This window comes from Vulpes vulpes, unplaced genomic scaffold, assembly GCF_048418805.1.
Source record: "Vulpes vulpes isolate BD-2025 unplaced genomic scaffold, VulVul3 u000000674, whole genome shotgun sequence".
NCBI lineage: Eukaryota > Metazoa > Chordata > Mammalia > Carnivora > Canidae > Vulpes > Vulpes vulpes.
Genome location: NW_027325812.1, coordinates 95,054 through 119,885, shown reverse-complemented (window position 1 = coordinate 119,885; position 24,832 = coordinate 95,054). Strand labels below are relative to the sequence as shown.

Sequence of the window (24,832 nt, the reverse complement as noted above, 5' to 3'; positions counted from 1 at the left end):
GGGCCTGTGCATTGTCCATCGAACCTCGCGCACCGCCCCTTTCTTACCCCGCGGCAAACGCCCTCCGCCGGGGTTTGTCTCCTACGCCGCTGGCCGCGGGTCCCCTTGACCCGAAGGGTTGAGCGCGCCTCGCGGAGGCCGGCGAGCTTCGGGGGCCGGCCCTCCCCCGCTCCCACCCCACCCAGCGGGCCCGCCCCCTCACATCCTAGGCCCCGCGCTCCTCCACAGCGCTCCCCCCCGGCGGCGGCGCGTCCTCCGCCCTCCCTCCCGCCGCGGCTCAGACTCCCGGGGCGCTTCGGCCGAGCGGGAGGCGCGCTGGGGGGATGCGCTCCCTCAGGGCTCTGCAGGAGACGCTGAGCGGGGCCGGCGCTCAGTGCCGGCTGGGAGGCTGGGGCCGCCCGAGCCGGAGCCCTCTCCTTGGCGGGGGCGTCCGGCACCACCTCAGTGAGGCCGCGGCGCTGGGCAGGGAGACGCCGCACAGCCACCAGCCGCAGCGCCAGGATCAGTAAGGCTTGCGGGACCGGGACAGGGGCAGGGGACGGGCTCGCTCCCACTCCCGCTGTCGTCTTGCCAGCTCCCGAGCCCCCTTACCCCGGGAGCGCATCTCCTCTCCCCTCTCTTCTCGCTCACTAGTCTGCGATGCCTTTTCCTTTAGATTTGGGGCTTTGGGTCTGGCGCGCTCGGGCGGTAAGGTGCCGTCCGCCCGGGAGGGCGCTGGGGCAGGTCGGTCCTCGGATGGTGCCCGTCCAAGGTGCGTACCTCGCTGGGAGACGCAGGTGGGCGCGGAGTGTTGCCTGGTGCACGTGTCTGAGTGCAGGGCCGAGCGCGCACGGCGCATCCTCACCCCCCTTCCAGGTCCACGGGTGTATTTTAGGGGATGCGTGCGTATGAAACGGCCTCTTAGAGCCCCGGTGGACTTGGGTCTGCCCATCTGTATGGCGTGTCTGTGTTTCGGCTTGTCCTCGGCGTGTAATGTGTGATGCGCGTGCATTACTAGTGCGCAGGTATGTGCGTGTGTCTTTGCTTATGTGTTGGATGCGTGCGTTGTCAGGGCTCCCAAATCTGTAGGATAGGGGTAGTTTTCCAGTTGATTGTTGAATGAAAAAAATGGGGGGGAAATCATTAGATACAGATTTCCCCAAACCAGAACCAGTCAGCTCGTCATTTGTGCTGCCTGATTTAAAGGGCTCTCTTCCCTTGGGCTAATATTCTGTCCCAGAGGCTGCGCCTCTCCCCTCCACCACCCAGGAGCAGTTGGAGGCAGAGCCTCTATTCCCCCAGACGCAGAGGAGATGAGCAGGAAATTTTGTCCTTTCCAGAATCCAAGGTAGACAGTGTCCATATAACCCCTGCTCTATTATAGCAGGAACAGAAAACGGACCATCTCCTGTGTCCTTGACATGTACTGAATCATCAGTACATGTCAGAAAGACATGCACATCATTTTTAAACTAGCCAGATAGACATGGCACCCACTGTCTCACCACTACCGGAGCCCTTGTCCTGACAGATAACAGAGCAGTAAGGTATGATTGACTTACTAATTTTTAGGCTATACTTGTCCATCAACCTCTTCTTAAGGAAATACAGAACATTTAAATATTCAGGAATAGGCCCTCTTTCTCCCGTTCTACTCTCTACTCTAACTTTTCCCAAATAATCTTCATGGGAGAAATGGTGAGATAGAGCAAAGCCTTAACCTCCCTCACCCTCAAGTCTTCTGCAGGATGGAGAGCAAGTGGTATCCCTGACTCCTTCCACACACACTTCCTTATCCAATGGAGTCAGGTGATGGACGCGTTTTGGGGAACCTTGATCCTCCTGCCTATGGCTGTCTGTGCTCTCAGGGAATTCTTGCTAGGGCCCCTCATCGGGTGGTTCCCTTAGGCAGAAGGAGTTGAAAGCACTGGCAGGGGGTGGGGTCTGGGCGTGTGATACCATGATGGGGAGAAGTTCTTGTGTTTGAGGGGGGAAAGGCAGAAATGAGAAAACACCCAGTTATTCAGCTTCTTTTTTTATTTTTTAATATTAGCTTTCTTGTTTTTGATTATAAAAGAAAAATAAGAGTACCAAGAAGAAAATAAATATCCCAATATTAGAGGTAACCAGTTAATGTTATGGTATATATCCATATATACTCTATATATGTATGTATAAAATTTAACAAAAATAGGATCATAGTATTCATATTCTTTGGTAACCTATCTTTTTCATTTATGGACAGCTTTTAGTATTGAATGTGTGTGTCATATTGTCATTTTAATAGCTGCTATTTAGCCATTTTAAGATTACACTATACAAGGTATCATAATGTGGTTAACCAGTCTTCAATTTGGTTACTGCATATTCTTGTGCACCCGTTCAATTATTTCTTAGAGTAAATTCCTAGGAAATTTTCCTTCCAGAGACATGTGTCATCAATATCTTGTATAATCTTCTAGTGATGTTTTATGTATGTGTCAGCAAACACATGTTGATATTATTTCCCGTTCTTTTTTTTTTTTTAAATAAAAATGGTGTCATGCTATACACATTGTTCTGCACCTTGCTTTCCTCCCCCACCCCCAACATTATCTTGGAGATAAATCCATAACTGGGTCAAAAGAGTATGCAGTTTTCTTAAGGCTTGTGACACCTCAGTGGTGCGGCATTATTTCCTGTCTTCCTTTAGCTGCCAGGCACAGAAGCCTGCTCTAAAGTGTTCCTACATAATTGCCTTCTTGAATTATTCCTCAGATAGCTTTTTCCTCCCTTCCATCACCACATGGATCCCGTCCTCCCTATAGGCACTAGCCTCATTGTGACAATTGGATTTCCACAGAAAAAGAAATTCCCCTCTTCTGATATTCCTCCTCGCCCTAAATACAAACATGCCTGGTCTATTCCAAGCTTCTTGAGAGACTTTTTATTTTTTAATGGATTGTTTCAATAGAGAGTATGTCCATATTCATATACATCACACTCAATAAGTAGCATATACATATTCATATCATTCAAAATTCAAAATATAAAAAAAAAAATGTAGTGGGCAGTATCCCTCCTACTCCTTTTGCCCAGCACCAGCTTCATCACCCTAGAGGAAGGTAAATCAGGCTTACAGGTTTCTTTTCATGTCTTTTCTTTCTTTTCTTTTTTTCTTTTACAGGTTTCTTATCTATCCTTCCAGAAATATTTTGTTCTAAAGAGGCAAACATACTTTTTCCTTTTAAACATAAATAGTACCATACTATAAACATTGTTCTACAGCTTGTTTATATTAGTTAATATGACATCTTAGAGATTATTCCATATCAGTACTTAAAGAACTTTCTCATTTCATTTTTCTTATACTGTATAATATTCCATTGCATGACTATACCATAATTTACCTAACCTGTTGATGAACACTTAGGTTGTTTCCAGTCTTACTAACAATACAATAAATGTGAATATGTGACTTTGTGAACATATAGTCAAATTGTTGGGTCAAAGAGTCATTGTTGTTGTTTTTTTAAGATTTTATTTATTTATTAGAGAGAGAGTGTGTGCACAAGCAGGAGGGAGGGGCAGAGGGAGAGGGAGAAGCAGACTCCCTGCTGAGCAGGGAGCCCAATGCTAGGCTGGATCCCAGGACCATGGCCCCAGTCGAAGTCGGTAACAACTGAGCCACCCAGGTGCCCTGGGGACAAAGAGTTTTAAAGGGTGTTAATCTCAAATAGCTGTCATCTTTGGAATGATCTGAAAACATATCCTCTAAATCTGTTAACATATTAATAGTAGAATTAATGAAGACCAAGAAGTCTTAATTACCTGGAATTTTAAGTGCTGTAAGCCAGCAAAAGAGATACATTGGGGAAAGGGGACCTTACTAGAAATGTGACTTGGCAATTTTTTATTGAAAACCCACTGTGTGCTAGGGACTTTGCTCAATGTAATGAAGACAAGATATATAGAGGGAGAGAATAGCTATAGATAAAGGTATAGATATATAAAGATACATAAAGGGGCGCCTGGGTGGCTCAGTTGGTTAAGCAGCTAAGTGTCTGCCTTCAGCTCAGGTCATGATCCCAGGGTCCTGGGATAGAGCTCCATGTCGGATTCCCTGCTCTGCAGGGAGTCTGCTTCTCCCTCTCCCTCTGCCTGCCACGCCCTCTGCCTGTGCATGCTCCCTGTCTTTCTTTCTGTCAAATAAAATACATTTTTTAAAGATTTTATTTACTCACAAGAGACACACAGACAGAGGCAGAGACATTAGCAGAGAGAGAAGCACGCTCCCTGCAGGGAGCCAGATGTGGGACTTGATCCTTGGACTCCAGGATCCCACCCTGGGCCAAAGGCAGGCACTCAACAACTGAGCCACCCAGGCGTCCCTAAATAAAATATTTTTTTAAAGATATATCAAGAGGGAAGGAGTGGGAGAATGGGCAAAATGGGTAAGGAGAGTGGGAGATACACCCTTTAAAAATGTCAATTTTCTAATTTCAAATCAGAAGAATTAGAATTAGAAGTCTTTATAGCTTAAGGAAGGAAGGAAGGGAAAAAGAAAAGTAAAGAGAAATTTTTACATCTTGGGACACCTGGCTGGCTCAGCCGGCTGGAGAGCATGCAATTCTTGATCTCCATATCGTGAGTTAGAGCCCCATACTGGGTGTAGAGATTACTTAAAAATAAAATCTTTTTTTTTTTTTTTTTTTTAAAGATTGACACAGAGAGAGAGAGAGCGAGAGCACAAATAAGCAGACCAGCAAGCAGAGGGAGAAGAAGCATCAGGGCTCTCTGCTGAGCAAGGAGCCCAGTGCAGGGCTCAGTCCCAGGACTCTGGAATCATGACCTGAGCTGAAGGCAGATTCTTAACCAACTGTGAGCCACACAGGCACTCCAAAAATAAAATCTTTTAAAAAAGACATTTTTACATCTTTTTATTCTGAATTTAATCAATAACCCAAAAATATCATATCTGTTTAAATTTTGCAACGTACGTCTAATTTAGTAAAAATAATGAATGTTGATTCTGGAAAAAAACAAAACAAAACACAAAGACCTAACAGTGGAGCAAGAGAGATTCTTCTGTCAGTAAGTCAGTAAGATGGTGGGTTGTGTCATACCAGCAGCATAAACAATATTGGGAGGTTTAAGGAAGCCTTTACAGAATGAGTACATTTGATCTGGACCTTGAAGGATGAGCAGGACTGTCCCAAGTGAAGGAGAAAAAAGGTCATCCGTACAGAAGTTGCAGCATAGGCAAAGGCAGGAAGCCTGACAATGCCTGGCCTATTTGGGCACCTACCTATTATCTGGCATAACTGGAATATTGGGGCATTGTGGAGAATAGGAAAGGGACGTTGGCAGATTTTTTTATTATTATTTATTTATTTGAAAGAGAGAGTGTCTGTGGGGCAGGGAGGGGCTAAGGGAGAGACTTCAAACTGACTCCCCGCTGAGCACGGATCCCAACTCAAAGCTTGACTTAGGCTCTATCCGAGGATTCCACAACCCATGAGATCATGACCTGAGCCAAACCAAGAGTCAGATGCTTAACCTTCTGAACCACCCTGGCACCCCTGTTGGCAGGTTTTAAAGAACCTTGAATGCTATACCAAGAAATAAGAACTTATTTTGCAGGTACTGGAGAACTATCAAAGGTTGTTTGTTTGTTTGTTTGTTTTAAGATTGTATTTATTTATTCATGAGAGAGACAGAGGCACAGACACAGGCAGAGGGAGAAGCAAGCTCCCTGCGGGGAGCCCGATGTAGGACTCTATCCCCGATCTCCAGGATCCGAAGGTGGCAGTAAACCGCTGAGTCACTCGGGCTGCCCTCAAAGGTTTTTGAATAGAGAAATTTGAGTTTTTGAAAGAACTGGTACATTGTGGAAGATGGGTTGGAAGTCAAGGGAGTGTAGTAGCAGTTAGGGAACAGACATTATGGAGCTGATGCTAAAGAAGCGTGGTTTACCGAACATTTACTTTGTGAAAGACTTTTTCACAAAATTAATTAAGCCTACTTCACCCACGTGAAATAGATATTACTACCCTTATTTTACAGATGAGGAAGCAAACTCAGCAATATTAAATAACCTGACTTACTATCCATATTAAGGTCACACAGCTTTTAAGTGGCAAATTCTGGTTCTTTCTACTATACCATGCTGGCACAGGGGAAGAAAAGAGGGTGGATTTCAGAAACATTATCATGGTTACCATGATGTGGGTTACCAACTGAACATGGATGTAAGGTATGGGAATTTTCCAAATGATTCCACGTTTCCAGCTTGGCACCTGGGTGAGTGATACTGCTATTAACCCAAATGGGGAGCACAGGAGGAAGAGCAGAGGGACGGAGGTGAGATAACCTCAGGTTAAGACATTTTGAATAGGCGGTGCCTATAGGACATCTAGAAATGGAAGTCTAGAAAAGCTGTCTAGAAGGCTACTAGAAATAAAGATCTGAAGGTTAGGAACACAAGAAAGCGAGAGAATAAGATTTAAGACTTCCCAGCAAAGATGAGAAAGTTGGAATTATAGGGATAGATTAGATGGTTCAGGCAGGAGGCCTGAGTGAGATAGAGTGAGGACACATACCTATTTATAAGGTCACGTTCTTGGAGGAGGAGCAGGTAGCCGTCCTCACGCTATCCTCCTTCCCTATCTCTGCCCCCAAACAGTGATTCATCAGAGAGTGGCATGCTATCCCGCCTGGGTGATCTCCTCTTCTACACTATTGCTGAAGGACAGGAACGAATCCCTATCCACAAGTTCACTACTGTAAGTTCCTCTGAGCCCTCAGGACCTCTGCAAAGTGGGAAAAGGAGGGTAGGACAAATGTAGGGCAGCTAATGCAGCTAATACATTGCTTCACGAGGGTGAAAAATAACAGATGGCAGTAGATACCTAGAATCATAAGGCAATCCCATCTCTCCTCCAGGCTGGGAAGATTAAACCCTCTGACTCAAACCATATTCTTGGTTTGAGACTTTGACCCAAGGGGTTCAGAAACCAACTGCCTTGATGAAAAGGACAGGAAACCCTTATTAGCCTTCAAAGCTGTACCATGTCCCTCCTTTATTAGTCTGCAAATCCATTTGTTCTACCTGTTGTAGTAATTGGGGTTGAGCTAATTGTGATCCACTGGGAAAGAATATTAGGATTGTATTACTATCCTTCTAATTGACCTTACCAGGCTTCTTTCCCCTAAAGGCACTGAAGGCCACTGGACTGCAGACATCAGATCCCCGGCTCCGGGACTGCATGAGCCAGATGCGCCGCATGGTTCGAGAGTCCAGCAGTGGTGGCCTCTTGGACCGAGATCTTTTCCAAAAGTGAGGGCCCCGGAAACAAGAGCACCATTCTCAAAACTGTTCTGTGGACATAGACTGTAACAGCAGGGAGCTCTCGGGGATTGGATAGTTCAATCCCTCATTTTATTACTTGTGTATAACACAAGTAACATATGAATGTTGTATACTTGTAAAAATGCAAGCAATGTGGAAATACATGTTCTCCTTTCCCTGTCTCCCCAATCCCAGTCCCCTTGCCCAGAAGTAAACATTGTTAACAAATTAGTGGGTATCTTCTAGACGATGTCCTATGCATTTACGTACCAATAAGAATATATTTAAATTAAAAAAAAGAATATATTTAAATATATGATTTAGGATTTTTAAAATATAAAGGTGACCCGCTATACATATTATTTGGGTTTTTTTTTTTTCTCATATCCCAAGGCACTGTGTCTTGGGCTATCTTTCCACATCATTACAACCCCTCATTTTAGGAGCAAAAGAAACCTAAGACCCAGAAAGATAAAGTGATATGCCAAAGGTCATACAGCGGTTGGTCCCAAACCTAATGACCACTCACACCTTCCTTATTCCCAACTTCCATGGCTCCAGAGTGAGTGACAGCTGCATCTCTCCAGCCTCCTAACCCAATCGTGTCTGGGATCCAGGTGTGTGAGCAGCAACATTGTGCTCCTGACCCAGGCATTCCGAAAGAAGTTTGTCATTCCTGATTTTGAGGAGTTCACGAGCCATGTGGATCGCATCTTTGAGGATGCCAAAGAGCTCACTGGAGGCAAAGTGAGGGCCAGGGGACTAAGGGAGGGTCAAGGGCTCTGGGCCAGATATACCTTGCTTCTTGGAAATTTCCTGGGGCTGGGAATCCATGGTTGAGAGATGAGAAGCAGAACCTTTAAAAATAGGGACAACGGCTTTATGTATTTCTATACATGTGATTTCTAGAGCAGATGAGGGAATCCAACCCCAATTTATGAGGACAATTAGCATAAAGGATTCGACAGAACTTTGAAAAAGACCTATAGAATAATTAAGCCTAAGAACCAATAAGGGAAGCTGACCCCAGAATTCTCCTGTTTTTACCTTCCATAGGCTTTACTGCCATCTCTATAGGAATAGGGCTACAGGAAGATAAGCCCTTCTTGGACTTAAGACTTGGGTGTCCCTGGGAACAACAGGCAGGAAGGAACCCATTTGGCCTGAAGAAGACAGAATTTTCACTTTTATCTAGAAGATTCTCCTGACCCTGAACTTCAGCAGCTCTGTTTCCCCTCTCTATATCCATATTTCTGTTCTATTTTCTCTCCCCACTCATGCCCAGGTGGCGGCCTATATCCCTCAGCTGGCCAAGTCCAATCCAGACCTTTGGGGCGTCTCCTTGTGCACTGTGGATGGTCAACGGTGAGGTGCTGGGTGAGAGGGAGTGGGGAGGTAGGGCACAGGTGCAGAATGTAGGCTCGACCCCTTTCATGGCCCCTGTCTGCCTCCAGGCACTCCGTGGGCCACACAAAGATTCCCTTCTGCCTGCAGTCCTGTGTGAAGCCCCTCACCTATGCTATCTCCATAAGCACCCTAGGGACTGAGTACGTGCACAAGTTTGTGGGCAAGGAGCCCAGTGGCCTACGCTACAACAAGCTGTCCCTCAATGAGGAAGGTGAGTACTACCACGGCTCAGACCAGACTCCTAGATGTCCCCCCTTCTTATTCCCACCCATCCCTGAAGCCTTGTTCGTTTCTCTAACTCTCCTGATTAGCTCTGTCATTTCATCCTCCCCAGCAAAGAAATTTTTCTTGTCTAGCCTGCAGAGTGGGAAGGCTGTAAAGGAGGCTTTCTCAGCAGCTAATAAGACTCTGGGTGGTTTTTATTTCCCCAGGAATCCCCCATAACCCCATGGTCAATGCTGGTGCCATTGTCGTGAGCTCCCTGATCAAGGTCAGTGCCATCCTAGCTTTCTGGAAGGTACTATTCTCTAAACCCCCTTGTTCCTATGTTCCTCCTATCTGCCCAGCTCTCCAGGGAGATTACTGGGGCTCTGATCCCTCATCCCTCTGTCCTCAGGAGGCAGTGAGGGCACACCAAGGACCCACATATGTTGAAGATGTTAGTAAAAGGAACTGTACCTCTGCCCCCACTCATGAGTCTGGAGCCCAGAGCTTCCTGGCCCTTAGAGAAGTGAACAGGTCTTGACCCCTGCCTAGGACCAAGGGCCAAATGCCAGATACAGGGGGAGGACAGCACTATTGGGCACTGATTGGCTATTTCTGGGTGAGGGACGCAGAAAGAAGGGTGAATGGCCAGGCCAGGGCAGGTATTCACGTCACCTGAAACTGTGAGTTGGCCTTGAGCAAGGGTATCAGGCTGGCCTGTCAGCTGTAGGTCTCCCAGGGCTTGAGCAAGAACCTGAGAACAGTGTGGGCAGCAACACTCCAAAGCCAATCACAACCCCTCCTGAGGAAGGTGGTGTTAGGAACCCTCCCCTCAGGGACTCAGGTGTCAGAGTCCCTATGGTGTTGACACTATAGTTGACATGTGCAGGAAGCAATGGGATGTGGTGGGGGTGGGGTGAGAGACCAGGCTCAGGCTCTCCCCTTACCCTGGGATAGCTCTATCTACAACTCTGTAGCCAGCACCTGTCTCATTCCATTCCCATCTAAGCAGGCCTTAATGGACCCAGCTCTCGGCTAAAATCTTCAGCTTTATCTCAGTTATCAATATAATTAGTATACCTGAATATTATATGCAACACATCTCTCATCCCATTCCTGTCACTCCAGTTGGAGATGGCTATGGGAGTCAGGGATAGGATAGAGGATGGCTCCAGGCTGGGCTGTAAGGGTTGAAGATGGGGATCAGGAATAGGAGTGGGGCTTTGGGACAGGACTGGAATCAGGAGAATGGAAGTGAGAGTCAGGGATGAGGGCTGGGATTGATAATGGAATTGGAAGTGAGACTCAGATGGGTGAGACTCAGGGATGGGGTGAAGTTATCTGTACTCATTACCTGATAATAAAATCTAAATTATTTGTTTTTTTTTTTAAGATTTATTTATTTATTTCATGAGAGACACAGAGAGAGGCAGAGACACAGGCAGAGGGAGAAGCAGGCTCCACACAGGGAGCCCCATGGGTGACGTCCCAGGACCTCAGGATTACGACCAGAGCCAAAAGCAACTGCCCAACTGCTGAGCCACCTAGGCATCCCTGATTTGGTTTCTAAGATCACTAGATATGCAGGTGTACAAAAAAAATCTCAGTTGTTTAAAAAAAAAAGATACGGTAAATGTAAAATATTCCCAGTAGCAAAAACCAGTGTAAAACATTAAGCTGCACTAGGTGTTCCTGACATTGCCCTGTCATCATTTTAGTCTTGGAATGCTGATCTCAATCTCTTTCTTTCCCTCTTTCCAGATGGACTGTAACAAAGCAGAGAAGTTTGATTTTGTAAGTTCCCTTGCTACTCAGCCCCTGGCTGCTTTTCTCCATAGCATGTTGTCCCCTCCAGCTGCCCCAGTGCCTGGCTCTAACCCCACTTTGATAGTACACCAGGCCATGTTGGAAGTCTTATTTCCAGAGATGTGGGAATCTGTGGCCTCAGAGGGGAAAGTCTCCAGAGTTCCTGCTGCGATAAGAACCTAGGAGTTCAGGAGGGTTAGTCAGGCTAGTATGTGTTTACTAGGGATCCTCACCCACATGATGCCTTTCATGCCTCTTTTTCTTTTTTTTTTTTTTTTAAGATTTTATTTATTTATTCATGAGAGAGGCAGAGACATACGCAGAGGGAGAAGCAGGCTCCCCACAGGGAGCCCGATGCGGGACTCCATCCCAGGACCATGGGATCACGCCCTGAGCCGAAGGCAGACCCTCAACCACTGAGCCACCCAGGCGTCCCTCCCTTTTTCTCTTTTAGGTGTTACAGTATCTGAACAAAATGGCTGGGAACGAATACATAGGTTTCAGCAATGCCACGTAAGGCCCTGTTCACAGAATTGGCTGACTACATTGTGGGATGTGTGCACGTACGATGGAGGTGGGGGATGATGGGATCTGGAGAGGAAGAAATCCAGGGGAATTTTGGCCACCTGGATTCCTCTGAGCCCATTCATTGACATTTGTTTACTTTGCAAAAGAATTAGTTCCATTTCTACTTAGTACTTAGAGAGGCGGTGTGAGGGTTTATTCCTCAGCCGTTTCTTGCCAAGCCTCTCAAAGCCAAGAGCCTCATCACTTTTCCCAGTCTAGATGACTAGACAGTTTGGGGGTTGGTTTCTTTTTTTACACTTTACAATAAAGCTATGCCGAGTGCTTGCTCAGGGTCAGAATTTCCCTCTGGTATTCCTGTGAGGATTTATACAGGATTCAGTTTGACATGTGTGATCTAGTTCTCTCTCTCGGGGAAGGTATTTTTTCCCCCTTCTTAAACCCACCCCTCAAACGTCAAGTACTAAATTGGGTGTTTGCTTCAGATTCCAGTCAGAGAAGGAAACAGGGGATCGGAATTATGCCATCGGCTATTATCTAAAGGAAAAGAAGGTAACTGGGACAGGCCAGTAGAGAAAGTCCCTGGGAATTCTGCAGCTGGTGGAAGGGTACATGGGGTTGTGGACTCGGGTGGACACCTTGGCAGTGTGCGAGGGTATGCTGATGGCAAAAGAGAAATGCTCTCCCTTCTTCTTCCTTGCAGTGCTTTCCTAAGGGGGTAGACATGATGGCTGCTCTTGATCTCTATTTCCAGGTGAGCAAACACTGCTGTCCTGCTCGGGGCCGGGGGAACGGACACACTGCCATCCTTGCTCTGACCCACAAGAGGGATACTCCTCTCTAGTGGTTCGTGTCCTGCAGAAACACCAGGGGAGCCTTTTGAAAGATCAGGATGCCAAGAACATTGTTCTGCATGCAAGAACACAGCGTTCGGGGGGATCCCTGGGTGGCTCAGCGGTTTGGCGCCTGCCTTTGGCCCAGGGCGCGATCCTGGAGTCCCGGGATTGAGTCCCGCGTCGGGCTCCCGGCATGGAGCCTGCTTCTCCCTCCTCCTGAATCTCTGCCTCTCTTTCTCTCTATGCCTATCATAAATAAATAAATAAATCTTTAAAAAAAAAAAAAAAAGAACACAGCGTTCAGAGCCACATGGCATCCTCACCTCCGCCTTGTCCCTGTAGCTGTGCTCCGTGGAGGTGACCTGTGAGTCGGGCAGCGTCATGGCAGCCACCCTGGCCAACGGTGGGATCTGCCCCATCACGGGGGAGAGTGTCCTGAGTGCTGAAGCAGTGCGCAACACCCTCAGCCTCATGCACTCCTGCGGCATGTATGACTTCTCGGGCCAGTTTGCCTTCCACGTGAGTGCCTCTGACCCTGCCATCCATTTGCCACCCGCTCCAAGCCAAGGAGTGAGGACATGGAGTCCCTGAAGGTGGAAGCTGGCAGCTTGTTCCCACCTCTCCTTCACTAACTTCTAGCCTGGCAATTAGGCTGAGAATCGGGGATCCCTGGGTGGCTCAGCGGTTTAGCACCTGCCTTTGGCCCAGGGCGCAGTCCTGGAGTCCCAGGATCAAGTCCCGCCTTGGGCCTCCGGCATGGAGCCTGCTTCTCCCTCCTCCTGTGTCTCTGCCTCTCTTTCTTTTTTTTTTTTTTTTAAGATTTTTTTAAATTTTTAATTTATTTATGATAGGAATACAGTGAGAGAGAGGCAGAGACACAGGCAGAGGGAGAAGCAGGCTCCATGCACCGGGAGCCTGACGTGGGATTCGATCCCGGATCTCCAGGATTGCGCCCTGGGCCAAAGGCAGGCGCCAAACCGCTGCGCCACCCAGGGATCCCTCTGCCTCTCTTTCAATCTCTGTGTCTATAATGAATAAATAAATCTTTAAAAAAAAAATTAGGCTGAGAATCCTTAGGGGAGTTTGTCAAATACCCTGAGTCCCTCAAACACATGAATACATAATGGTGCAGCTTCTGAACCCTTCTCTGCCCTCATCATGTACCTGGCCTCTTCTCCTCCAGGTCTGTTTAGATGTCACTTCCTCAGTGACTTTGCTGACCATCCTGCCTCCTACTAGGACCCCCCTCCCACTTCATCCTCCATCAGAGCACCCTACTTCTTTTTTCCTGTGTTTTCTCATAAGCCATGATTCTTTTTGTCTTTTGGTCATCTATCTTCTGTCACCAGAATGAAGTCCAGTGAGACTGTCCTAGTTGTAGAGCAGCATCAGGCATAGCACAGACACTCAAGTATTTCCTTACTGAAGCCATGAATTTAAGGGGGATAGGGCAGGAGAGGAGTAAGAAGCTAATTAACAAGCCAAGAGGTTGAGATGGATGTGACTTTACGAATGCAGTCATCTGGGATAGACCAATTTAATAATCCAGAACTTGAGGGTACCTCTAGCTCATCTTCAGTTTCAACTTCATCCCCAAGGTGGGCCTGCCGGCCAAGTCAGCTGTGTCAGGAGCCATCCTCCTAGTGGTACCCAATGTCATGGGAATGATGTGTCTGTCACCTCCACTGGACAAGCTAGGGAACAGCCACAGGGGCATCAGCTTCTGCCAGGTGAGCTACTTTGCATGTAAGACTTAATGTTTTTGAATGAGTAAATGAAACAATTTTGAGCTCCTACTAAGTGCAGGGAGTAAGTAAACAATCTCTTTGGCTTACAACTCTAGAAGCTGGTATCTCTCTTCAATTTCCACAACTACGACAACCTGAGGCACTGTGCTCGGAAGTTAGACCCACGGCGTGAAGGGGGAGAAATTCGGGTAAGGAAAACCCCGGATGGCTTGTAAGAATATTTCAGAATAGAACATTCCATAATGCTTTATCAATACCCTTGGCTAAGCATCTTTGGAGAAGGGTCACAGGGCAAAGCTGGGCATGGGTGAGCGCAGAGTCACAATTAATCTCAGGTGGGTATTTGTCTTCTAGAACAAGACTGTGGTGAACCTGTTATTTGCTGCCTATAGTGGAGATGTCTCAGCTCTTCGAAGGTACCAAATAAACAATGAAATAGTCCTGGTCAGAGATCTCATTATGAGTCAACACAGCAAAATAGTTAAGTGCTTCAGCTTTAGAGCCAGATAGATTGGATAGACTGCATTTAAATGAGATTATTTTAAGTACAGTGACTGCCATGTGATAAGAATTTAAATGATGGCAGGCGGCCACTGTTATGATTAACTTCGGTGTTAAGAGCAGAGTCCTAGGAGGTAAGGACTCTGCTTCAAATAGATCACCAACATCAACAAACACGTACTGGGCACCTACCACGAATAGGCAGTGATGTTTCTGGAAGCATCCCACCCCTGTCTGATTTGGAAGTCTCATCTGGGTATAGAACATGATTATGCAGGGTCTACACATTTTAGCAAGCTGTTTTACTTTTCTGGAACCCATCCATTCTATCCCCACCTCAGAAAAGACAGTAGTGATTCTAGGCTGATCTAGGTAACTCCAAATGCTTTCCACTACCCTCAGGTTTGCCTTGTCAGCCATGGACATGGAACAGAAAGACTATGATTCCCGCACAGCCCTGCATGTTGCTGCGGCTGAAGGTATCTGAAGGTTAAATAAAAGGGGAAGCAGATCTTAACTTTTTATTTTGTTTTTTAAATAGTTTATTTTTATTTTTTAAGTAAACTCTACTCCCAACGTGGGGTTTGAACTCCCAACCCTGAGTTGTGTGCACAAGAGTCACATGCTCTACTTACTATGCTAGCCAAGTGCCCCCAAGACCATTTCCTTTCTACCAAGAGTACTCCCTATCATATATGCCCTTAAGGTTACAGGGGCAGCAACTAGTTTTGTCCAGATGCCCTGCGGTTTGCAGGCCAACTATGATTGGGTGCTGCAGGGAACAAAATGAAGAGGCCTTTCCCCCTTCCCTCTTCGTTTAGACTCCAGCTGCTGAGGTCTGTACTAATGTTAACACCAAAAGGTTGAGAATCTGCACTATCTCATTTTCCTTTGGCCCATATTCCTAGGACACATCGAAGTTGTTAAATTCCTGATTGAAGCTTGCAAAGTGAATCCTTTTGTCAAGGACAGGTGAGTAAGATTAAGCTAAAAGGGGGGCAGGGCAACAACTTCTCCACCGCTGCCTTCCAGCCACCATAGTCTTAGATGTAACCAGAACACCGTTGGTGTCTTCTTTGCCTGATCATGGTCTTTGTTCCTTTTAGGTGGGGCAACGTTCCCTTGGATGATGCTGTGCAGTTCAACCACCTGGAGGTTGTGAAACTGCTGCAGGATTACCAGGACTCCTACACACCATCTGAGACTCAGGCCGAGGCAGCGGCTGAGGCCCTGTCCAAAGAGAACTTAGAGAGCATGGTGTGAGCATGGGCCATGCACACAGTCCTTGCTCAGAAAAAGAACGAGCTGGCCACACCCTCAATCCATAACCACCAAACATGCCATGGAGAGCCACCTTGCTTCAGTGGGGACCAAAACTTAGGCCACTGCTTCCTGTGAGAGTGAAAATACCCCATTCCCTTGACAGAGCATAGAGAAGTGCCTTGGTGGACACATGCAGTAGAGCAATCCACGGAGACTATGAGCTGCTTCCAGGTACACCCTAATGGTTGGGCCCACTTAAAATCATCCCAGGTCTTCACCCAGGTCCCCTCTCCCTCTCCCTAAAGAAACCATCATGGGAGACACAGAAATACTCCAGTAAAGAGGTCTTAGCTACCATGCACAGGTGTATATCCACAGAAGAAGTGGGACAACTATGTTCCAGGCTTTAAGAGCCTGGACAGGTCTGCCCTCCTTGGCTGGGAAGTACTGCTGCTACTGCTAATTTTATAGACAGAGAAAGTATTTTGTGCTCAAATAAACTTTAATTACACATATTATTTTTGTTAAATCCCATCCTTCTCTCTCTCCTAGAGGCATCCAGCTGCATCACTATCATAAAGGTAGAGTAAGAGGGAACCACAGAGCCCAAACAATACATATTTCACATAGATACTCACCCCACCACGTTTTCCTCAACCCCACCTACTGCTGTAGGCTAACTGTATTCTGCTGCCGGAGATATCAGGTTGCAGGGGTGGGCTGATGCTTGGAGGTTTGGGACTGAGCAGGCCCAAAAATGGATTGTGCAAGACCTCAGGCATCCCTCCTCCCTCTGGAAGTTCCAACTGCAGCAAAAGTACCTTGTCTCCTTTGGTCGTGGTTGTAACTGACCCAGTGATTATACCAGATGTCAGAGGTGTGCAGATTAAGGCAGACGGACTGTGGATGGTGACAGCTGCAGCTGTGTGGGGCTGAGTCTGGCACTGAGGTACTGGGGAAGGAGGGCTCGGTTTCAGCCACCGTAAAGCACTTTATGAGGGAGGCAGAGTCCAGACTGCATATACACTGTAAAGGGGCAAGTCACTGACTGCACCACTCTTCCAGCCAGAGGTAGAAAGGATTTACTCTGGAGAGATCCTGTAGAGCCCCAAGGAAAAGGGGGGAAAAAAATCACATGTGGGCAAAGGGAGGCAGAGGGTATCACAGTGGTGAATACATTCAAACAAGTTGAAAGCTAAGACCCCAGGACTGAATGCAGTCTGAGACAAGTCTGGGCACAGGGAGGCAGAGGGACTGAAGGAAGCCAGCCAGGCAAGGTACACTCATGATAGCTTAGGAAACTGGCAGTGGCTTGGGGGAGGGGAAAGGTGGCTGTATGCCTAGCTTTCTCAGGGTATGGGAGAAGAGGAAGACTAGGATATTGCACAGAGGACCCAACACTGAATTTTGAGAGTTAGAGATTGCTTGGTGGCAAAATTAAAAGGTTTCAGACACTTTCAGAGGAGATTGGCCAAGAGCATAATTAGGGACTCCAGTGAGGGACATGCTAGAGGCCTTCAGGCACCTCGAGCCCTGAGTGGGTCAGCAGCTCTCCATCCCAAAGGGCGAAGGCAGGTACCACTGGACCTCGGAAATCGGTCTGTATGGTGTGGACCACAGCGACCCCACTCACGTCCACCAGGCTCAGCTTCTGGGCCTCATACTCCAGGAGCAGCCCCACCTTCTCTGGCTGCCCGATGCCCTCAATGGGGGCTTTTTCGTTGGCCAACATGGTGTGCCACTTGCGCTGAGCATAAGTGAACACCCAGGAACGCTCATCAACACCGATGCAACTATCCCGGGACATGTCCACGTCTGCCACTCCTATCCGGAACTGGTGGGAGCGTTTCACCGTCACCTCCCAGTAGTGTCTGCCACTGGTGACCGCCGTGTCTGCCAGCACCACGGCCCACTCCCGGAAGCGCTCCACGTTCAGGGCCACCTTGGTGGGCTCCAATCCCACTATGCCGTATTTGACGCCCGTGTCACCTTTGAAGAGGGCCAGGCTGCTGTGGGCGGTTTTTTCTTCCAGTTTGAAACTGATGCCTGCGAGCAGAGCAAAGAGACTGGATGATGACGGGGGTAGAACCCTAGGCCTAGGGATACGTGCATAGGACGATCCGAGGCCGCGGTCGGGGACCTCACGAGTACACAGGAAAGCGTCAGGACGTCAGCGGGCAAGAGCCGGGCATGTTAATATGGGGCTCGGGGAAGCCTCGGGGTAAACAGACCGTGTCCCATGTTTGGACTCTCAAGACCAACGCAGATCGGGAGGGGAAATGACCCAAAAGGGCTCCCGGGAATGCGGAAACCATTAGGGAGGTAAAGGAGTGAGAGGAGATAGTCTTACCTCTGCGGGCTTCGGCGGCAGCAAGCCCCAAGCGTTCGGCTCCCCGGCGGCACAGGCACAACGAACGTGCGAAGGGCAGCGCCATCTTGCGCCAGGGCTGAACAGGGCACGCCCCCGGCCGCACACGCCGCCATCTGCCCGCCTGCCACCTTCCGACGTGGTGCGCGACAGGCCGCCGCGCGGCGTGATGACGGAGGGGCCCGCGCCCAGGACGGGGCGGCCATCTTGGCGCGTTCTGCGCGGGTGCGTCCGGGCTTGGCACGGTTTGTTTGCTTTTTCGAGGGGACTGATGCTCACACTTTTAGCAAGGAGGACCTTTAAAAAGGTAGCGTAGCAGGGTGCCGAGCATAGATTTTAGAATTAATAATAGGATTCGAACGCAGCTCCGCTGTGTGACTTGGGGCAAATCACTTAACTTCTCCCGAGACTTAGTGTCTTACTTTGTAAAACAAAAATAACCACTCTCTAGACCTTGGTAAAAATTAGAAAAAATAGCCTAGAATACAACTTGACAGACAGCAGCCACTAGGTTAAATGGTTTGATAAATAGTAATATGTAAATAGTATAAATCTTGGTTTTGTGTTTTCAGGGTTATTGCAGAAGGACTGACTTGCAGGCTTGTATGTCCAACTACCTTTTAGACATTTCTACCCGGATACGCCCCACCCCTCGCCAGCCAGCCTGAAATTTAACAGGTCTAAAACTTTGTTCTCACATTTACACAAGCTTCCTCTTTCGCTTGGTTCCCGGACCTCTGTGATCTGCAACCCATAACCAGCCCACTGCCGACGCCCGAAACCTGGAAGTCCTTGACTTGTCTCTCTCGTCACATATCTGATTATCCTTTTTTTTTTTTTAAGATTTTATTTATTAAAAAAAAAAAAGGTATTATTTATTCATGAGAGACACAGAGGGAGAAGCAGGCTCCATGCAGGGAGCCCAACGTGGGACTTGATCCTGGGTCTCTAGGGTCAAGCCCTGGGCTGAGGGCAGAGCTTAACCGCTGAGCCACCCGGGGATCCCAAAACCTGATTATCCTTGAACCCCAATCACATTATTTTTCCCCTGGACTACTGCATTAGCCTTCTAACTGGACTCCCCAGTCTCCCCGGTGCTGCAAGGATGTAACATTTACAAAGAGGCAGCTACTTATCTGTTAGGTGTTTTGGGTTTGTTTTTGTTTTTAGATTTTATTTACCTGAGAGAGTGAGTGAGAGAGCTTGAGTGGAGAGAGGGATAGAGGGAGAAGCAGACTCCTGCTGAGCAGGGAGCCCCATGTAAGCTCAATCCCAGGACCTGAGATGAAGGCAGACACAGGTTGGAGCCAGGGGCACCTGAGTGGCTCAGTTGGTTAAGCATCTGCTTTCAGCTTAGGTCATGATCCTAGGGTCCCAGAATAGAGCCCCATATGGGTTTCTTGCTCAGCAGGGAGCCTGCTTCTTTCACTCCCTCTGCCTGCCACTCCCTTGCTTGTGCACATGCCTTCTCTCTCTCTTTCTGTCGAATAAAATCTTTTTTTATTTTTTTATTTTTTTTAATTTTTATTTATTTATGATAGTCACAGAGAGAGAGAGAGAGAGAGAGAGAGAGAGAGAGGCAGAGACACAGGCAGAGGGAGAAGGCAGGCTCCATGCACCGGGAACCTGATGTGGGATTCGATCCGGGGTCTCCAGGATCGCGCCCTGGGCCAAAGGCTGGCGCCAAACCGCTGCGCCACCCAGGGATCCCTAAAATCTTTTTTTAAAGATTTTATTTATTCATGACAGACACAGGGAGGTAGAGATACAGGGAGAGAGAGAAGCAGGCTCTCTGCGAGGGGAGCCCGATGTGGGACTTGATCCCAAGACTCCGGGATCAGGACCTGAGCCAAAGGCAGTTGCTCAACCACTGAGCCACCCAGGCGTCCCTAAATAAAATATTTTAAAAAGCAGAAGAAAAAAAAAAAACAAAAAACGGTCTGAGCCACCTAGGCACCCCTCCTCACCTGTTAGGTTCTTATGAATGGGTTCTTAAGAACTCTTAGGAGTGGGGATTAAGTCCTTTATTCTCTGTGCTCTAGGGCCTCAGTATTAGCACAAAGTTTACTATTGTTTTTTAATTAATAAATGAATGAGGATAAAGGGAGTAAGTTTTGTGCCCCTGTTATTGCAGTGCGGTGGCTGGCTCATTCTCTCCACCAGGCGTCAGCCTGGTCCAGCCTTTACATCCTGCCTAATGTGTGAGAAGAGAGGTTTCTATTTCTCTTAAGCCTCGGAGCAAAGGCATGGAGGACAGATTTCCTACAGAAAAGTCCTGCTCTATCAATACTTTGCATTTTGCTGGTAATTAGAGGAAAGTTCTTAAATTCTGTTCCTGTAGTTTTTCTCCTTAGGTTCCATCGTAGATGTGAAAGCTGAAGCAATCACTGCACATTCCTCACAGTCACTTAGACATATCTCTATTACTTTATTCCTTGCTCAGGAAAATAACTTCTTGCCTTTTGTATTATTCTGCTTTCACAGACTGACCATCCATCTGATAAATTTACTTTCACCATTCAGGTGATTTACTTACCTTGATGCTAATATACAATAGTTAATCCTTAACATTTCCATGCATAATAATTAAGTTATAGTTTCCCTTGACAGACAAAAGGGGAAAAGACATTCAAGGCATAGGGAACAGCTTCTGCTAAAGCACTGGATAATGAAATAGAATGAGGTGTTTGAGGAGCCACAAGAAGCATAAAATTGCCAGGGCCTCATGCTGGGGAGATATGGAGAACAGTTGGAAGAGTAGAGGCTGAATTATGAAGAGTTGTGTGTTCATAGTAAGAATGTCTTTCAAGCGTTCGTGAGCTGTTGAAGGGACGCAAATAACAAATTACAGGTACTTTCACTGAAGATTTTATTTATTTATTTATTTATTTATTTATTTATTTATTTGAGAGAGCATGTGTACACAATTGAGGAGAGGGGCAGAAGGAGAGGGAGAAGCAGACTCCTTGAGATCATGACCTGAGCTGAAGTCAGGTGCTTAACCAACTGAGCCGCACAGACACCCTGTACTTTTATAAAGATAAAACTGGCAGCAACATAGAGAATAAATTGGAGGGAATGAGACCAGAAACAGGGTCAACTGAGGTCTCGAAGCCGCTAGAGTTCTCAGGTGAGACATAATGAGGGTTAAGCCACCTAGGAGGTAGAATTGGTACGGTTTAGGTGACTGGGTAGGTGGGAGTGAGAGGATTCAAGGAAGGAGTCCAACTGATTCATAGGTTTCTGATTTAATGAAGGGATACAAAAGGAAAAGCATGTTTGAATGGGGGAAGATAATTCATTCTGTTTCAGACAGGCTGTATTTGAGGGATCTACAGAACACCCAGGTAAAAATGTTCTCTGATATAATTTTGAGGGAGAGTGAAATAGGTGAAGTCACATAAATAGGTGAAGTCATCCGAGGAGAGGATGTTAACTAGAGTACACAGTCAATAAACTGAGATGCAATCCTAGGGAAAACCAGTACCTGAAATAACACATATACTGTTAAGTACTTAGGACAGGTTCTAACCATAGTGAGCATTGATCTGTCTATCTTGGAGTCCTATCTGACTCTAGGAAGAAGAGGAGATGAGGAGGCAAGGACAGGATGGGTCAGTCTATTTTCACTCTGTTTCTTAGATTACCTACGCCATTTCTAACATGTGGGGGTTCTCACCAGATCCAAGTGCTAATTGGAGCCCTTAACTATAGATGCGAGAGGGATGATGCACTCAGAGCGTGGTGATTGTTCTGGACTTTGCCAGGAGTCAGCAGTCAGCAAAGCATAACCAGAGAAAAAGAGAGAAGGGGGGCCCTCAGGAGCTAGCCAAAGGGGCTGGCTGGCTTGTGTTATGCTGGGGCCTTTGTCCTATGAAACTGTCCACACAATAGAGCTGGGTTACATGCTGATCTGGCATTCTGAATATGGGGCTGAGATAGAGATTCCACGTGGTGGATGCAGAGATGGATGTTCACCCAGCCCCTCACGGCTGTATCTCCATTCACCCACATTGTAATTGCCAGAGAGGATGTTCAATATTTGATAATTGTAAATTATGTTTCTATCTCAATTCATGAATCACTTTATTTACATTTGAAGGGAGCTAATTTAACTCCCTGAGTATATCTCACTTGATCCTCCTATAATACTGTAAGATCAGCAAATTAGATATTTTCATGGAATTCAGACCAAGGTTATTGTTTAGGTCTTGATACAGGCTGGCTGTGGAGTAGCTTTGGAGCTTTGGCTGTGGCGTAAGCTGCTCCTGGATAACCTCAGAGATGGCTATGGTAATCACATGGGACCCACTGTGGAGAAATGGAACGAGACAAGTAGCTCTGCCTGCAGATTCCCTGAGATTTATAGATGTACTTGCTCCCTAATATTATGGATTATGCTTCCTATGGCACCTCTTGGAGACAGAAATGGAGTCTTCCTTTATTGAAGTAAACTTAGGATCCCTAGCCCCAGGAATATAAAGAGGTCAGAGGCTGATTGTTAGTTAATCAAGTGATAACTTACTTTAGCGTAGAGATAGGTGAGACTCCAGGATGATCACCACTACCAGCAGCTAATACTTAAAATAACTTTGTAACTTCTCCAAGTTTGTTATTTACCATTTTCTCTACTTCCATACTTCTTAGTAGAAAAAAAAAATCAAAAATGTTTGTATGCTTACTTAAGGCCAGAAGAGAGAAAGGGGGAGAATCTAGAACTTAAAAATTTTGGCAACCCCTGAAAAGAACCCAAAGTACAACAATGAATTAGAGTGATAGGAAAAAAAAAAAGTAAACAAGCCAGACAGAAAAGAAAATGACAATGAATTGGGGTATGTCCTGGGAAATCCCAGGAGCGTTCAAACCAGGGAATCCCCTGCACTCCTAGGCAATTCCTCAAAGGAACTTTCCTTTGCAGATTCAAATGACCTAGTTGCCAAGTCAGCATTGATACCTTCTCACTGGCTTGCTCTGTTTTATGGTGAGAAATGGAAATATCCTTCCCTTCCCTGGAATTCTCATTGTCTTCCAGATCTTCACTTTAACTTTCCTCTTTACCTCTCTGGCTCCTGAAACCCAGGTTTATAAAGATGATTAGGAAGTGGAAGGATGAGTCCCTATGTTTACTGTGAGCACCTCTGGTCCACAGAAGCCATTATGATCTCTTGCTCCTCCCTTGGTGAGTCTGGGTTGGAGGGCTAAAGAGGGAGAAAGAGCTTGATAGAAGAGAGAATGGACAAGGTTGGGGAGAGCGGATGTTTAGGTGTGAGTATAAAAGTCTAAGGCTCCCTTGGGGAGAGCACTGAATGGGTAGCAGATGGCAGGATGAGGAATGAGGTTCCTCACTATTGGCTGAAGGAAGAACACAAAATGTTCTCTAATCACAAGAGTGGAACTCTCACCTCTCTGGCTGCCTCCTTCTCCAGAGAAAGCACCTGACACTTGCTCCTCATCCCAACCCCACTCACCTTAGACCTAGAAAAGCAGTCTGCAAACCAGACCAGGACACCTAACAGAGACCTGAACCGAACTGGCAAAATGGGGATCTGGGAGATGAGATTCCTGCAGAGAGGAGAATTCATCATCTTTTCCAATAGACTCCCTCTTTCTCCTATTGAAACAGACTTTTCCTCTCTCTACAAAGTCAAAGTCAAAGCAAGTGGGGACTTATTCTATGACTTCTCCCTTATTCTGTCCTGTTCTTCAGTCCTTCTCCCATCCTCTCATAACAGGTGCTTGGTGGGCAGTAAGTGCCAGATGAAAAGTGTGACACCTGGTTGGAAGAGTTTGTTGGGGGGAGGGGAACAGAGAGGAGAGAGTGGGAGATCAGTGGGGAGAAGAGTGGAGCAGACACTGTCAGCCCAGACAGCCAACCTGAGCTTGCCTTCCCCTCCTCTTCTAGTCCCCCAGGACCTATAGAGCCAACAATTTGGGAGAGACCTGCTGGCTGAAGGCCTAGGCACCCTGGTCTTTGTAGGAGTTATTCTTAGGGTCTCATGCCCCAGTGCATGTGCCAGGCACAGTCCCTCAACTCTTGCTTGAAGAGCTGGTGGTGGTGAGCCTGGCACAGAGTTTTGATGGGTCATTGGGGCCCAGACAAACCCTCCCCTGCTCTGTGCCCACTGGCTTGACCCCCTCCAGGAGGTGTCCTGTGTCCTTGACCAGAGCACAGAAGTCATACTGGCCTAGGTCCTCTTCTACCTATAACTGCCCCAGGTGGCTGTAGCCCAGCTACTCATCCAGCTAAGCAGCAGCTCCCCTCTTCCTGAGTAGGGTGACACTAGGTAGGTAAAGAGGGCAGATGGCTGATAGGACTTTAAAGAATGAACAAAAGAGGAGGCATCCCTGCTACCTTCAGTATGATGCAAATAGACCAATGGATTAGGCTCAGCAACTCAATAATTTTGGATGACTTGCTGCAGATGCTTTGTTTAAAGCTTCCTTGGTAGGTAGATGGTGGGGCCTGGGGTACAGTGAAGGGATGGTGTTTGTGTCCTCCCACCCGAGTCCTAGCATGTCTAGCCTCATCCAGGTGAGCAAGAAGAGTCATAGGACAAGCTCTGAGCATGGAGTTTTTCTCTACTATCCAGGAGGTGCTCACCATGTTTGCTGTGGCTCAGCAGTGACTGGAAGGAGGTGGGCCAGGCATCCTGGTAGTGGGTTTCTCAGTGACTGCCGGAGAACTGGCATTGGTAAAAACCCAAACCATACCAAGCAGGGGGTTGAGGAAAACTGGGTTCCACTCCTCAAGGGAGAACAGCCTTTTTTTTTTTTTTCCTTTAAAGAGGCTAGACTAGGGACACCTGGGTGGCTCAGCAGTTGAGCATCTGCCTTTGGCTCAGGGCATGATCCTGGAGTCCCAGGA

The 24,832-nt window shown here is 47.2% G+C and overlaps 3 protein-coding genes across 4 annotated transcripts in view; 1 reads left to right on the top strand and 2 right to left on the bottom strand.

Annotated features, from left to right (window-relative positions):
* The window catches only part of RBMS2 (RNA binding motif single stranded interacting protein 2), a 97,444-nt gene extending 96,631 nt beyond the window's left edge, over positions 1 to 813 (bottom strand). The window contains exon 1 of the mRNA XM_072746206.1: positions 592 to 813. The gene's annotated coding sequence lies outside the window, so the exon portion shown is untranslated. The remainder of the gene's footprint in view (positions 1 to 591) is intronic.
* On the top strand, positions 32 to 16,114 carry GLS2 (glutaminase 2). 2 transcript variants are annotated; one of them, XM_026001927.2, is made up of 19 exons: positions 32 to 505; positions 656 to 751; positions 6,644 to 6,743; positions 7,176 to 7,297; positions 7,927 to 8,056; positions 8,595 to 8,674; positions 8,764 to 8,927; positions 9,148 to 9,206; positions 10,682 to 10,714; positions 11,181 to 11,239; positions 11,737 to 11,803; positions 11,955 to 12,005; positions 12,430 to 12,606; positions 13,686 to 13,817; positions 13,931 to 14,023; positions 14,190 to 14,251; positions 14,739 to 14,815; positions 15,245 to 15,308; positions 15,443 to 16,114. In XM_026001927.2, the coding sequence occupies exons 1-19, from the start codon at positions 324 to 326 to the stop codon at positions 15,597 to 15,599; spliced, it is 1,905 nt and encodes a 634-aa protein (XP_025857712.1). In that variant the 5' UTR covers positions 32 to 323; the 3' UTR covers positions 15,600 to 16,114. The 2 variants fall into 2 exon arrangements, with proteins under 2 accessions (XP_025857712.1, XP_025857713.1); XM_026001928.2 differs by lacking the exon at positions 656 to 751 and having other exon boundaries at positions 67 to 505.
* On the bottom strand, positions 16,083 to 18,136 carry SPRYD4 (SPRY domain containing 4). The gene is made up of 2 exons (XM_026001930.2): positions 17,950 to 18,136; positions 16,083 to 17,645 (listed from the first exon to the last, which is right to left on the bottom strand). The coding sequence occupies exons 1-2, from the start codon at positions 18,032 to 18,034 to the stop codon at positions 17,107 to 17,109; spliced, it is 624 nt and encodes a 207-aa protein (XP_025857715.1). The 5' UTR covers positions 18,035 to 18,136; the 3' UTR covers positions 16,083 to 17,106.
* Between the last annotated feature and the right edge of the window lie 6,696 nt (positions 18,137 to 24,832).

Coding starts and splice junctions, on each gene's coding strand:
- GLS2 (XM_026001927.2), top strand. CDS start 324: ATGCGCTCCCTCAGGGCTCTGCAGGAGACGCTGAGCGGGGCCGGCGCT. Junction 8,057..8,594: donor AAGAGCTCACTGGAGGCAAA/GTGAGGGCCAGG, acceptor ACTCATGCCCAG/GTGGCGGCCTATATCCCTCA. Junction 13,818..13,930: donor GGGGCATCAGCTTCTGCCAG/GTGAGCTACTTT, acceptor TTACAACTCTAG/AAGCTGGTATCTCTCTTCAA.
- SPRYD4 (XM_026001930.2), bottom strand. CDS start 18,034: ATGGCGCTGCCCTTCGCACGTTCGTTGTGCCTGTGCCGCCGGGGAGCC. Junction 17,646..17,949: donor TGCCGCCGAAGCCCGCAGAG/GTAAGACTATCT, acceptor CTCTGCTCGCAG/GCATCAGTTTCAAACTGGAA.